The sequence below is a fragment of the Balaenoptera physalus genome (genome assembly GCF_965194825.1).
Source record: "Balaenoptera physalus genome assembly, chromosome: 3".
Classification (NCBI taxonomy): Eukaryota; Metazoa; Chordata; class Mammalia; order Artiodactyla; family Balaenopteridae; genus Balaenoptera; species Balaenoptera physalus.
In genome coordinates, this window is record NC_138890.1 from 118,500,001 (window position 1) to 118,515,990 (window position 15,990).

General features: G+C 35.4%; 1 protein-coding gene across 1 annotated transcript in view; it reads left to right on the forward strand.

Moving 5' to 3' along the window:
• The window catches only part of ANKRD31 (ankyrin repeat domain 31), a gene marked incomplete at its 5' end in the record, with an annotated part of 139,336 nt that overhangs the window by 7,253 nt on the left and 116,093 nt on the right, over positions 1 to 15,990 (forward strand). Inside the window, 3 exons of the mRNA XM_082457050.1 lie at positions 2,175 to 2,248; positions 5,736 to 5,842; positions 13,297 to 13,337. Of these exons, the coding sequence (XP_082313176.1) occupies positions 2,175 to 2,248; positions 5,736 to 5,842; positions 13,297 to 13,337 (222 nt within the window). The remainder of the gene's footprint in view (positions 1 to 2,174; positions 2,249 to 5,735; positions 5,843 to 13,296; positions 13,338 to 15,990) is intronic.

The window sequence follows — 15,990 nt, forward strand, 5'->3', positions numbered from 1 at the left end:
ATAAGATGTCCAGGATTTGCTTTAAAAATAATCCAGGGGCTTCCCTGGTGGCACAGTGGTTGAGAATCTGCCTGCCAGTGCAGGGGACACGGGTTCGAGCCCTGGTCTGGGAGGATCCCACATGCCGCGGAGCAACTAGGCCCGTGAGCCACAACTGCTGAGCCTGCGCGTCTGGAGCCTGTGCTCCGCAACGAGAGGCCGCGATAGTGAGAGGCCCCCGCTTGCCGCAACTGGAGAAAGCCCTCGCACAGAAACGAAGACCCAACACAGCCAAAAATAAATAAATTAATTAAAAATAATAATAATAATCCAGTGGGAGACTCGCAGGGGGTAGAGAGGATGGCAGAGGGATTATAGAGGACGCAAGATTGGCTGTGTACTGGTAATTGTTGCACCTAGACAATGAGTATACTATTGTCTCTATTATTTGTTGATGTTTGTAATTTTCCATAAAAAAAGTAAAAAGCAAAATGAATAAGTAAATAAACCAAAAAACCCCTAGTTCCAAATCATATATTTATGCCTTAGTACGTTGTTACATTCCTGGATTCTGGCAAGATTTTAAAACATTTTTTTTTTTGTGGTAAGATATATATAACATAGAATTTAGCATTTTAACCATTTTTAAGTGTATAATTCAATGGCATTAAATATATTCACATTGTTGTACAACCATCACTACTAGTTATCTCCAGAATTTTTTCATCTTCCCAGGCTGACACTCTGTGTACCCTTTAAATAATAGCTCCCCATTCTTTCATGCCTTCAGCCTCTGGCAACTACCATTCTACTTTCTACCTCATGTAAGTGGAATTATACCATTTTTGTTCTTGTGCGTCTGGCGTATTTCACTTAGTATGATGTCTCTAAGGTCTATCCATGTTGTAGCATGTATCAGTAGTTCCTTTTTAAGGCTGAAAAATATTCCACTGTATGTCTGTACCACATTTTGTTTATCCACTCCTCTGTCGATGGATACTTGTCAATTCCACCTTTTAGCTATTATGAATAATGTTTCTATGAACATGGGTGTACAAGTTAGGTCCCTGCTTTCAGTTATTTTGTGTACATACCCAGAAATGGAATTACTGGATCAAATGGTAGTTCTATGTCTAATTTTTGAGGAACCACCAAACTGTTTTTCACAGTGGCTGTACCATTTTACATTCCCAGTAGAATGTACAAGAGTTCCAGTTTCTCTATATCCTTGCCACACTTGTTATTTTCTGTTTTTTGTTTTGTTTTTTGGTTGGTGTGAAGTGGTATCTCATTGTGGTTTTGATTTACATTTCCCTAATGTTTAGTATTGTTGAGCATCTTTTCATGTACTTACTGGCTATTTGTATATCCTCTTTGGAGAAATGTCTATTCAAGTCCTTTGCCTGTTTTTTCATTCTGTAGAGGTTTTTTAAGCAGAAGAAATAAACACTTAGGTCTGCCTAGTAGCATACTCACCATGCTATATCATTGCTATTTATATCCCTCGCCAGATTTGAAGCTTCTTGAGAACAAGGACTGTCTTCTCTCTTTGCCTTGGTGCTTCCAAGAGCATAGTAAGAAGTGAATCCAAAAGTTAAAGTTCTGTAATTGTATGTTCTGAAAATATACACTCAGATTTAACCCTGGGATTTTAATCTTAAATTCTCTGTGGTATAGAGAAAGGTGAAGGAAAAAACCCAACAGCACTGGTCCTTCAAATAATCTCCTCATTTCACTTCTGTTCAAAAACTATATTGATATTTGTCCCTTGCTCCAAAATATCCAAAAATAACAGAATATTTATAAAAATGAACATGACCGCATGAGTAAGTCCTTATTTTTCATCTTGGATAAGTTTTAAATTAAAGGCTACATTTCTGAAAAAAAAATACTTTGATATAGAATATTGATAGTGGTGTAACTAAGAATTTTAGCAAATTTAATTATAATTTTTATGAGTAGTTTACATTGAACCATGTTAAAAGTTTATCCAAAAAAAAAAAGTTTATCCACTTAATCATTTTGCAATATATGCAATATATCATCATATTGTACACCTTATACTTGCACAATGTTGTATGTCAATTATATCTCGATAAAGCTGGAAAAAATTTTCTAACAAATGACAGTTGATTTGTTAGTCTTTGTGTAGGAAACTTCATAACATCTGTACCTTCTTTTCTTATGTTTGAAAGGTTGATCTTTAATCAAGACACATCTCTTAGATCTGAGTTCAGTCTCCATCCTGCTATAAGTAGAACATGCAAAGGTGAGAAATAATTCTTTTCTCTAAGTAGTTCCTTTAATTTTCCAAGTATTATTATTCCATTAACTTATCCTTTTATATTTAGTCTTATTCTTTAACTTTACATGGAGTTAGTTTCTTACAGGCATCTGTAATAGACCTTAAAAATCTGTTATTTTATAAGGATAGCAATGGGGATTGTAACTTCTGGAAGATGTTTACGACTCTCAGAGAGGGCTACTGAGTCGTGGAAGTGGCACTCGAATAGCAATTCTCCCCCCCCAAAATCTCCTGCTTAACCCTGAACTTTCCTATTTGCAAAAATAAATAATACTTTTTAATAATTAGTCTGATTCTTTCTGACTAAAATTAAGTTACAAATGTCCTTGGTATATATATTTTTAAAAAGAGCCTTTCACTTACAAATTCTCCAAACCTCCTAAGTCCACTTCTAGGTCAATTTAAGCACTTCTGGAAAAATCTATCACTAATTGTTACAGTTCAAAAAGATCAATTCTGCAGTAGCTGTTCAAATTGTAGGTTATTTCCTTTTATGATTTCTTCCTGTGAGCTATTTTTTATTGGAGGATGTCTGGAAATAGGTGTAGAATGGAAGGAAAATCTCCTAAACATCATGAAAATCTTCTTGTGTGTATACACTTGTCCCTTGGTATCGATGGAGGATTGATTCCAGGAAACCCTGTATACACCCAGATCCTCATATTCTCAAGTCCCATAGTTGGCCCTCCCTATCTGTGGATTGCACATCCACAGATTCCACCAGCCACAGATTGTAAACATAGTACACGATATGATCTGTGGTTGGTGGAATCTGTGGACGCCATACCCATGGATATGGAGGGCCAAATGTATGTCTATTAAAAAAAATCCTCGTTTAAGTGGACCTGTGTAGTTCAAGCCCACTGTAGTTCACAAAGTCTTCACTGTACTTCCTCTCACCTGATACCTGGTGGCAAATTACAGTTTCATCTTGGAGTAGTTTTTCCTACATGTAATTGGAAGGGATAGTGTGTAATATTGGTCTCCAGAATGTGTTCTTATGATATATAAAATGACACTAGGAAGAAGTTAGAGATCTGTTTCAATATTCCAACCAATTTTTTTCCCTTCCCTTCCCTTTCCTTCCCTTCCCTTCCCTTCCCCAAATGGATAGACCTTAATTATTTTTGCTAATTATTAAAAGTATAAAATATTTTTTAAATGTAAAATTATATAATGTAGAAAGTGAAAGATCCCATCCCCTTCTCTTCCCTGTAATTCCACTGCCAACAATTGGCAGTGTTTAGTATTTGTGTTTCTTTCTAGACTTTTGCATGCCAATATATATATCTTTTTTCATAATTAGTATTGCACTACATGTATTATTTCTTTGTTATATTGATCTACCTCAGCCTGTTAAATTGCTACTTTTATTCCATTGTATGAATGTACCCTTATATAATGATTTGATTATGTTTGATGTTTCTCAGTATTATATCTTTGCCTCCTTTTCTGATTATTTCCTTAGAGTAACTAGCTAAAGTTAGATTTGCTTTAAAGGATGAGCACATGTCAGACCTTGACATATATTGACCCCTAAAATAGATGACTTTTTCCCTCTAGATCCAACACAGGACATATGCAATCTTTGCCACACTGGTGAATAAAACATATCTGATTATTTTAATTTGCATTTTTGAAGAATACCAAGGCTAGGCATATTTTAATATTGACCATTTATAGTTTTTGTGTGTGTGTGAATTGCCTTAATGTCTCTTAATTATTCTCGTTTTATTGTTAATTTATAAGAGCATTTTATATATTAAAGATAGCAAAACTTTGTCGTATGTACATTGTAAATAGTTTTACCCAGTTTCCTAGTTACCATTTAATGTTATTCATGATATATTTTGTAGTACAGAAATTAAAAATTTTTATATAATAAAATCTGTCAGTCTTTTCTTTCAAGGTTTCTTTTTTCAAACTTAGAAATATTTTACCTATCTCAAGACCATAAAAATATTTTCTTTATCTTTTTTCCATTTATTATATATATTGTTTTTACTTTTATGTCTTTAATATTTTTAGAATAATTTAACATATGGGCGGTAGGTAGGGTAGGTCTCTAACTTCATTATTTTCAAATGATTGATTGCCCCAGTATTATTTATTGAATTTATTATTTATTTATGTCATCTTGTTGCCACTGTTTAAAATACCATTATTGTTATATATTAAATTCCCAAATATATTATAGGTCTGTTTCCCACTTTTTGTTTTGTTTCACTGATTTATTTGATTATTTCTACTCTTGTGCCATCACTACATTATTTTATCAGCCTTAGATTTTAGTACATTTCCGTATCTTGGAGGGAACGTATTCTCCTACACAGAGTAGTTGGCTGCAGCATACATCCTAAGCTTCTTTGGTACAAACAGCAAGCTCTTTGGTACAAATAGTATGAGACTTCAGCCACTGTGAGCTTCCAGCTTACCCTCCTTCATATTTTGTCGGTGGGATTTGCTCTGAGCTAGGTGGTTTTCTGGGATTCTGATGGAAGAATTCCATATACTGGTTACTTCTGAGGGAGCCCCTCCTTTTCCTATGATGAGTGACAAGCTGCTAACCAGGGTTTGGTTTCCCTTTAATCCATTCCCATCTTCTAATCTATAGCGAGTATATTTCCTTTTTCCCATTGCTGCTTCAGATTTCTTTTTAAAACTAATTTCTTTGGATTCTTTTTGGGAACTGGGAAGGGAAGAAAAGTTAAATATGGGCTAAATTTGCCATCTTGAAAATTCTGACTCTTCTTGAATAATAGCATTATGAGTTTTAAAAAATGACTTAAAATGAAAAAAGAAAGTGTTCTTTCTAGCAGGGTTTAAGTCTGTACAATTTTCTTTATATATCCTTTGCATTCATTCATCCTGGGACAAAGAAATATCAAGTATTATTTCATTCAGCATTGTGTATACGTTTCTTCTTAAATTTAAAAACCTTGACACATAAAAGTGGCAGTTAGGAAATTATGATTTACAAAATGATTTTTAAATTTTATTTATTTATTTATTATTTATTTTTGGCTGCGTTGGGTCTTTGTTTCTGTGCGCAGACTTTCTCTAGTTGTGGCTAGCAGGGGCCACTCTTGTGGTGCGCGAGCTTCCCTTTGTCGTGGCTTCTCTTGTTGCAGAGCACGGGCTCTAGGCGTGCGGGCTTCAGTAGTTGTGGCACACGGGCTCAGTAGTTGTGGCTCGCGGGCTCTGGAGCACAGACTCGGTAGTTGTGGCGCACAGGCTTAGTTGCTCTGCGGCATGTGGGATCCTCCCAGACCAGGGCTCGAACCTGTGTCCCCTGCATTGGCAGGCGGATTCTTAACCACTGCACCACCAGGGAAGTCCAGTACAAGATGATTTTTAATGACATTTTGCAGTGTCTATAAAATCCTTGGGTCATTGTTAAAGCAGAGCAATAAAAATATTGCAAATGATTTATGATTATATTTCATCCTAGGCACATCTCCAGAGATTCAACTTGGATTCAGACTCAGAGAGGATCCACAAGAGGAAATGAATAAAAATCAGATGATGCCTATTCTTAGTGAGGATGCAGTCTTACAGGTATGTAGTATATTGATTAAATACATACTTATTAAAAATTGGTAATGCTATTTGAAATAGGGGCAAATTACTAATGATTAATTCTCTTTGTCTATTATTTTACTTCTTTCTTTTCTTACTCAGTTTTTTCTCTTTTCTTCGCCATTCTGTTTCTTCACTGCAACTTCAGTAAAAGCCAGATGTTTTATGCCCTGTTTCCTTTATTTATTTCTCTTCCTGGTAGAGATGTGGAATTGAGAAGGTTAAAATAGGCTAAAATAGGATATAATAATTACAGTTTCATCTCCATTGTGTTTCAGAGGTCACCTTAAATTTGTGAAGAAGATACTAGTATGTGTAGTATAATTTGAAATATGGGCCACTGAAAGATCCTTCTATTTGTGTGTGTGAGAGTGCATGTGTGTGGGCACACACTTAGATACACAAATTTTCACTTGTTTCTTTTTAATGCAGTCACCATGGGGAAAGGTAAGGGATGATTCATTTAGCACCTTGGCATAAATAAGTTAGCTAACCAGAGATAACTACAGAGTCTTAAGGAATAGAACGGAGAATACATGTATTTTAATAGCAGAAACCGACAGCAGTTCCAAAGAGTGACCATGCGGGTTTATTTAATATTGTACCTAGGAAGGTGTATCACTTGAATTAAATCTAGTCAAAAGAGTAAAATTCAACACCAAATATTTTTTTAAAGCTGGGATGTCCATATTTAGCTTCTAATAATTTGTTGAAAAATCATTTTTATAACTTCTGATTTAAGAAAAAGAATTTTTTTCCCTTTTGCTTCAGTAACTGTGAAATGGGAAATAAAAATTAACTTTTTTCAATTTATCTGAGAAACATTTACCATGTGAATATTGTACCAGGCTCTAGATTGTACCTCAGAACGGTGATTTTGAAAGCTTGATTACCAAACTTATTTGGATAGTGTTGACTTAAAAAATTGCACAATGTGAGAGTTACGAGGTAAATTTTATTTGGGGCAAAATGAGCACTGCAGGCCGGGAGACAGCGTTTCAGATAACTCTGAGAAACTGCTCTGAGGAGGCAAGGGGAGGAGCCAGGATAAATTAGGAGTTTTGCAACAAAGGGCAGGTAGTTGGGAACGTCTAAAAGATTATTGTTAATTAAAGAAAACCAGATATCTCAAGTTAAGGAATTTAGAGCTTTTCTATGTGTGGGAAGATGCAAGAGTCTGGGCTCGTTGAAATCATTCCTTTGATGTGAACCTCAGCTCTCTGGGGCCAGTATCCTGTATTTTCACATCCTGAGTTTCCTCAGGGCTCACCGCAGGGAGTGGCTGCAGTCTGATGGCTGATAGATGGCAGGTATTCTTTTCAGCCCTGAGTTTCCTCAAGGGCTCACTGGCTCACGTTGGATGGCTGCAGTCGTTGATGACTGTGACATCCTTTGTTTATCGATATGGCAGGAAATATTCCATTTATAAATATTCCATTCCATTTATAAATATTCCATTTATCAGTAGCTTTTTAAAAATATAGACTCTCAGACCCGTATTTGAGTAGAACCTAGGACTGTCCATTTTTCAAAAGCCTCCCAAGTAATTGGTGATGATCAGCTGTTGGAACAATTGCCATAGAGGACTTGAAGAGTTAATGAATGTATCTTGCAAAGATTTTTCATGAGACTGTAACTCAGCCGTCTGCTGGTTATGGGCTTGTTGTAAAATTAAGATAAGAAGGATAAATGAAGTACTTGGTATTTGTCCCTCTTTTTTGCCTTCATGGGAATTCATTGGTAGTAAAATAGATATCTCCTTCAACTTTCCACTGCCCACCCCACCCTCACCGTTTTTGTTTACAGTAAGAGTTAGACCATGTTACCAAAGTGTTAAACATCTGTAGCAGATTTTAATTGATATTAGTTTTTAAATTGACAGATGCTGCTTTCACAGTTTTTAATTTTATTCTTTGAAAATAAACCTTTAGAAATTTAACTATATGAGGAAAATTGATTTTGTCAAATAAATAGAGAGACCAGAAAAGGTGCTTTCCCAGAGTTATTTAAAGAAAAAAATACATATTGTCTCACAACTTCAACCTGATTTTAAGTAAATTCTAAATAATTCAGTTACTAAACAGATTTCTAAATAAATTTTCCTTAAAACTCAGATATAATATTGACATTCAACTTCAAAACAAACTATTTTAGAAATGATGAGATTGGGATTGGCACATATACACTACTATGTATAAAATAGATAACTAATGAGAACCTTCTGTTTAGCACAGGGAGCGCTACTCAGTGATCTGTGGTGACCTAAATGGGAAGGAAATCTAAAACAGAGTGGATATGTGTATATGTATAACTGATTGAGTTTACTGTACAGCAAAAACTAACACAACATTGTAAAGCAACTATACTGCCATAAAAATTTTTTTAAAAATGATGGAACATTTCAAGTAAGGGCAAACTATGAAGAAATAGAGGATCTTTGGTTTGACATGCACTATGCTAATTTTTAAAAACATAAGGAGCAGTCTTTTAAAATATTTCATGCTCATCGTTTTTATTGGGTCTTGCTGTACCTTTTCTTGTTCTTTATAGGTGCTATGGCAAGCAGTTTTTAAACTTTACATAGAAATTTTAAAATTTTTGTTTGGAGAGTTTAGTAGTATGTATGGAGAGATAATTGGAGACATTGCTATCAAAATTAGGAGGTATGTTAGTTAATTTTATATGTCAACTTGTCTGGGCCATCAGGTGCCCAGATAGTTGGTCAAACATTATTCTGGGAATTTCTTTGAGGATGTTTTTGAATGAGATTAACGTTTAAATCAGTGGATTTGGGTAAATCAGATTGCCCTCCATAATGTGGGTGGGCCTCATCCAACCAGTTGAAGGCCTATATAGAACAAAAAGACCAGCTTCCCTGAGCAAGAGAGAATTATCCAGCAGACGGCCTTTGGACTTTATCTATACCATCAGCTTTCTTGGGTCTTGAGCCTGATGGCCCACAGTGCAGATCTGGACTTGCCAGTTTCCATAGTTACCTGATCCAGCTCCTTACAATAAATCTCTTTCTATGTATAAACATATCCTGTTAGTTCTGTTTCTCTGGAGAACCCTGACTAATACAGCAGGCATCATTGATCTTACTATAATCAGTTTTTGAATACTGGAAAATACTTGTTTGACAGGGAATAATGATTAATTCAATCTTGTGATTATTACCATCAGGCTGCTTCTTCCATCTTCTACTCTCTGAAATGCTGTCTAAGAGGTATGAATCCAGGTTGAATTTCACTTTCCCTCTCCATTAAGCAGCTTCCACCTTCCACCCTTATCCATATGTAGTGGTGAAATCAGTTAAAATGAACATTTAAGAGAACCTTGAAAGGGAAACAAACAAGCACAGGCTTGTTCGACAACTGTGTAATGGAAGAAGGATCATGGTTGGCAAGACCAGAGCTCATGGAGAGATTATGTATATATATACTGCAGGGTCTTTTTTCTTTCTTAATTTATTTTATTGAAGTACAGTTGATTTACAATGTTGTTCATTTCTGCTGTACAGCAAAGTGATTCAGTTATATATATATATGTATATACACACACGCACACACATATTCTTTTTCATATTCTTTTCCATTATGGTTTATCACAGGATATTGAATATAGTTCCCTGTGCTATATAGTAGGACCTTGTTGCTTATCCATTCTATATGTAGTAATTTGCATCCTGCAGGGTCTTTTTAAGCCCCAGTAGGCAGGTAATATTCTCTCTTACTAGCTACCTCTCTGATTCATGAATAGCTGGACCACTCAAATTCAGGGTGAGTTTTCAAAACTTAGGGAACCCCTTGACTCTACTATGCTGATCATTAATGTCGTTGATATCCTTTTCCTGACTCTAACCCATCCTGACCTGCTTTAATTCTTAGGGTCCTAAAATTGCTGTCTCTGCCCAGAGTTGCAATTGCTTAGGAATATTTTGGGAAGGAATGGATGAAAACAGGTCTTTGGCACCTGACTTAGCCGGAGTAAAGATATTTCTCATTCAGTGGTTAAATAACTTTGTGTTTAAGTTGTATTTAGATACTACTCAGTGGAGTTTAAAATTATCATTTTAGCATTTACTAACACTGAAGCAATGTAGAGAGATGGTACCATATGTCCAGATCAAACTCTCTAAAAGACAATCATGTAGATATTTGGAAATAATAAAAAATATTTGTATAGATAACCAAATTTGGCTACCTCAGTCTGAGAGAAAGGTATTTTAAGCAAACGTTATCAATAATTCATCGAGATCACTAAAACGCTGAATATCAGGAATGTGTATTCTGTTCTGCGGAAGGTGAGGATAGTTCGTGTGAGACATCTCATGCCTCATGGAGAGCCAAGGTTGGTCAGGCTGATCAGGTTGGCCAGGCTTCCATTTCTCTCCCAGTAATCCATGACTCAGTTGAAGAAAATGATCTCAGATAGTAGAGGATTGTTTTTTGGTTAAGGATATATAAACAGATTTGCTCCTTTCCCAGATCCTCTAAATTAATGCAATTAATTTAAACCTTCTTTCACCTCTCACACCCTACCCCCAACAGATTTTTTTTTTGAATGTCTGCACTTTAATGCCCTCGTAGGGGCAGGAGAAAAATGTCACATGTATCAAAAGCATAGATAGCAATTTGTACCACTTAAGAAAGAATTGATTGAAGTGTATCCTTACATTTTGTTAATCAACAAATGAACAGCTCCAACCCCCATTATATTCCAAGGCATTACCTCTTGAGGGATATTTCTGCCTATGGAAGAGGAAAAAAAAATCAGCTGTCAGGAGCAAACTTTCTTCTTACTTGCTCTCTTATCTTTTGTATTTTCCATATGTGGGTAGGGTCAAATGAAAAATTAGCCCTCAATGGGAAAATTCACTGGTCCTTTAGTAAGATGAATGAAATGAGTGTTACAGATACTTGAATGAATTGCTTTGTGAAGACTCAGAAATACCAAGTAAGTACATAAGCGTACCCTGTTTAATTAATCCTTGGGAATATCTAGGTTTCTTTCTTTCTTTTTCTTTTTTATAAATGTACTTATTTATTTATCGTATTTTTGGCTGTGTTGGCTCTTCGTTGCTGTGCGCGGGTTTTCTCTAGTTGCGGTGAGCGGGGGCTACTCTTTGTTGCGGTGCACGGGCTTCTCACTGCAGTGGCCTCTCGTTGCAGAGCACGGGGTCTAGGCACGCGGGCTTCAGTAGTCGTGGTGCATGGGTTTAGTTGCTCCGCGGCATGTGGGGTCTTCCTGGATCAGGGCTCAAACCCGTGTCCCCTGCATTGGCAGGCAGACTCTTAACCACTGCGCCACCAGGGAAGTCCCTAGGTTTACTTCTTGAAATTCCTTCTTCACTCTGGACCTCTGAGCTTTTTGTAAAGTCTGCTTAGGAAGTATGGATACGTGGAACCAGTGTGATAACCTTGAGCACTATAAGGATGCACTATCAATAAATAACAATGAACATTATTAATTGGAGAGGATTTAAGTTCTCAAATTACTTTGTGTTTTCTTGTTATTATGGCTGTTTCAGTGATCAGAAATGCTTGGAATTTCAGGCTAATGGCTTTACATATTTTCAGAAAGCTTTATTATTGATCATAGAAACAAACATAGAGGGTCCCCCAAAGAGAGATCTTTTTGTAAAGATCTTCTTTGATACTAATAAGATATTTAAGGTAAGAATTCCTTTTAAAGTGATGAAAGCCAGTGTGCTGTGAAATCTTAAAATGGAAACATTTTATCAGAACATTTTAATCTTTTTTGAAAGGGACACAACAACTTCAGATTTTCTGGCATGACTTGAGAATTAGGCAGAATCCATTAAGCATTTAACACTGTAACACAAAGGTTGTATGATTTTTGGCCCTCAGTAGAAATATTAGAACTCAGAACCTGACAAGAGTGGCTCATCAGAACCATTATGGATTAATGAACTAAGAAAAGGGAAATACTAGGAATAAAAAGAAGGAACACTCCCTTTCTCTTTACGTAAGTTCCACAAATTCTTTTACAGAAAGAAATTAAAACAAAATACTAAACATAAGAGCCAAACCTATAAAACTCTTAGAAGAAAACGTAGGGGGAAAGTATCATGACATTCAATTTGGCGATGATTTCTTAGATATGAAATCATAAGCAACAAAATAAAAAATAGATAAGCTAGACTTCATGAAAATTAAAAACCTATGTGCATCAAAGGACACTATCAACAGAGTGAAAAGATAACTCAAAGAAAGGGGGAAAATATTATTTGTAAATCATATATCTGTTAAGGGATTGATACACAGAGTATATGGAGACTCTTATAACTCAACAACAGCAAACAACTGATTAAAAAATGGGCAAAGGACATAAATCGACATTTAGTAAAGAAGATGTAGGGAATTCCCTGGCGGTCCAGTGGTTAGGACTTGGCGCTTTCAGTGCTGGCACCCAGGTTCGATCCTTGGTCGGGGAACTAAAATCCCACAAGCCACGCAGCGTGGCCAAAAAAAAAAAAGAGACATACAAATGGCTAATAAGCACATGAAAAGATACTCAGCATCTTTAAGCATTATGGAAATGCACATCAGAACCATGATGAGATACCATCTCACACTCATCAGGATGGCTATTACCAAAACAAAATAACAAGTATTGATGAGAATATGGAAAAATTGGAATTCTTGCTCATTGCTGGTGGGAAATGTAGAATGAAATGGTACAGCTGTTATGGAAAATGGTATGGTGATTCCTCAAAAAATTAAACATATAATTACCATATGATCCAGAAATTCCACTTCTGGTTATATACCCAAAATAAGTGAAAGCAGGGGCTCGAAAATATATTTTTACACCCACACTCATAGACGCATTACTCACAATAGCCGAAAGGTGGAAGCAACCCAGTTGTCCATTAATAGATGAGTAGGTAAATCAAATGTGGTACATACATACAATGGAATATTATTTAGCCTGAGAAAGGAAAGAAATGCTGATACATGCTACAACAAGGATGAACCTTGAAGACATCATTACTAAGTGAAATAAGCCAGTCACAAAAGGACAAATATTGTATGATTACTTTTATACGAGGCACTTAGAGTAGTCAAAACAGAGACAGAAAGTAGAATCATGGTTGCCAGGGGTTGGGAGAGGAGTAAATGGGGAGTTAGTGTTTAAATAGGTATGGAGTTTCAGTTAGGGAAAAATGAAAAAGTTCTGGAAATGGATGTTGGTGTTGATTGTACATCACTGGGAATGTACATAATGCCACAGAACTGTACATTTTTAAATGGTCAAAATGGTAAATTTTATGTGATATATATTTTACCACAATAAAAAAAGATACTAAGAAAGAATAGCATAAGAATTATCTTAAATGTTAAATTTTTAGCTTGTTGCATTAGCTTAGTATTCCTCAGTTGGAAAAAACTACTGTTTTTTCTTTCTAGCAACCTCAAGATGAAATGGAACAAAATGAAGCTCCGTTACAGTAAGTATAATGATTTTTGGCATTATTATATTATAGATATTTTTTGTCATTTTTCACATATAAAATAAGTGTTCTTTTTCTTAAGAGTTTGAGTTATTATATATTTTTGAATAATTGTCCCTTTAGCAGCATAAATGTTATTTTACAAACATTGTAGATAAGTTTCATTTCATGAGAAAGACTGAATCAGATTAAGCTGATTCTCTCATATTACTTAAAAAGCAAATTTATAGCATAGCATGAGGGAAGAATTTGTAGAGCTTATTGAAATTAGACTTTCATAGAACTATTATACGTAAAGAGACCTTATCCTTTCAATTTTTTTTAAAACAATGGTTCTCAAAGTAAAGCCTGTGGACCCCCTGGGAGTCCCTGAGGCTCTTTCCAGAGGATCTGTGAGGTCAAAACTATTTTCATAATAATGCTAACACATTATTTGCCTATTTCATGGTATTGACATTTGCACTTACAGTGCTAAAGCAAATGGTGGATAAAAAGCTGGAGCCTTAGTAGGAATCAGGGCAGTGGCACCAAATAGGACTAGTGGTCACCGTATTTTTCACAGCCATGTACTAGCGGTTTAAAAAAAAAAAAGCCAGTTTTACTTACTGCATTTGATGAAGCAGAAAAGTTATTAGTTTTATTAAATTTCTACCCTTGAATATATATCTTTTTACACTTCTGTGTAAAGTGTGATAGTTGTCTTAAGAAGAGCACTTGTGCACTTGTTTGAGTTATAAGATTTGTAAAAAAAAAACTAGTTTCACCTTTCTTTTTTTTTTTTTTTTTTAATAAATTTGTTTATTTATTTATTTTTGGCTGCATTGGGTCTTCGTTGCTGTGTGCAGGCTTTTCTCTACTTGCAGCGAGCGGGGACCACTCTCCCCTGTGGTGAGCGAGCTTCTCATTGCGGTGGCCTCTCCCATTGTGGAGCACGGGCTCTAGACATGCGGGCTTCAGTAGTTGTGGCACGTGGGCTCAGTAGTTGTGGCTCGCGGGCTCTAGAGCACAGGCTCAGCAGTTGTGGTGCGTGGGCTTAGTTGCTCCGCGGCATGTGGAATCTTCCCGGACCAGGGCTTGAACCCGTGTCCCCTGCATTGGCAAGCGGATTCTTAACCACTGCGCCATCAGGGAAGTCCCATCACCTTTCTTTTTAACTTGAAAGAATAACTGACAAACTGGTTATTCACAATGGAGTATATGGAAGACATTTTCTTGAACTTTCTGGTAAGATCAGTGGAAGTATTTACAAAGGTGACCTTTTTGAGATTTTTATGATGAAATAAATCAATATAAGGAAGACCTGCATAACTCAGCAAATCAGTATTTTCTGAAAGACCAATGCATAATGTCACAGCATCACCCACAGACAAGTAAAAGATCCATTCAAAGTGCAACGTAGACCAATATAAAAGTTCATTGATCTTGTTTCAATTTTCACATTTCCAGTAACCTTTAAGGAAATTATTGCTTTTAGAGTTTTGGTATGTTATCTAAAAAGAATATGCTCTATTATCCAAAAAGGCTGCTAAAGTCCTCCTTCCTTTTCCAACTGCATATCTGTGTGAGGCCAGATTTTTGTAATATACTTCAAATAAAAAAATATATCGCAAAAGATTGAATGTGTTGTAGCAGTTCAGATGGCAGCTGTCTTGCATTAAGCCATACATTAAAGAGATTTTTTAAAATGTGAAACAGTGCCACTTTCTCACTAAATTTTTTTTCATTTTGAAAAATGCAGAAATGTTTCATAACAGTATATTAATATATTGGATTATTACTGTTACTTAAAAATTAATGATTATTTAGCATTTTTCTCCATTTTAATTTCTAATATGTAAATATAAATAAATAGAAGCCACATGAACAAAAGCTCTTTGAGTTCCTAAGTTTTAAGAGTGTAAAGGAGTCCAAAGACCAAAAGTTTGAGAATCACTATTTTAAAATAATCCTTTTACTGAATGTATCAGCAGTATAAGTTCATTTACAGAAATGGAAAAAGAGAAAAGACTAAGAAAGACTAATGCAGCATCCATGGTCTCACAGCCTGGAGAGAACCATTGTTAACATTTTGGTACATTTTATTTTAGGCTTTCTATATATTTTTGTTTTGTTCATATTTTCTACAAAATTGGGATTATTCTGCAGATACTTTTGTCTCCTGGTTTTTTTTTTTCTTTCTTTCTTTCTTTTTTTTTTTGGCCACACCACGCAGCTTGTGGGATCTTGGTTCCCTGACCAGGTATCAAACCCATGCCCCCTGCAGTGGAAGCCCAGCCTCCTAACCACTGGACAGCCAGGGAATTCCCCTGTTTTCAAATTTTAAGTAGTGTTTATCATAATTATTATTTCACATCATTAATATTTTTTAAAAACATGAATTTTAATGACCTCATAATATTTCATTGTATAACTTACTATACTGTAATTCATTTAATCATTTCTCTAATATTGGACATGCATGTTGTTTGCAGTCTTGCCTAATATAAATAATTATTTTTTAATAACTTAGATGAAAGTTTGCTCTATTTTCAAAACTTCTGTGATAAATTCTCTTTTATAATTAAGGAAAAAATTCTGTTGATTCAAACTACGATTTTGTTTTATTTTAAATCAGCTTGTACTCAAAGAATCATGTTTTAGGGAAAAAATG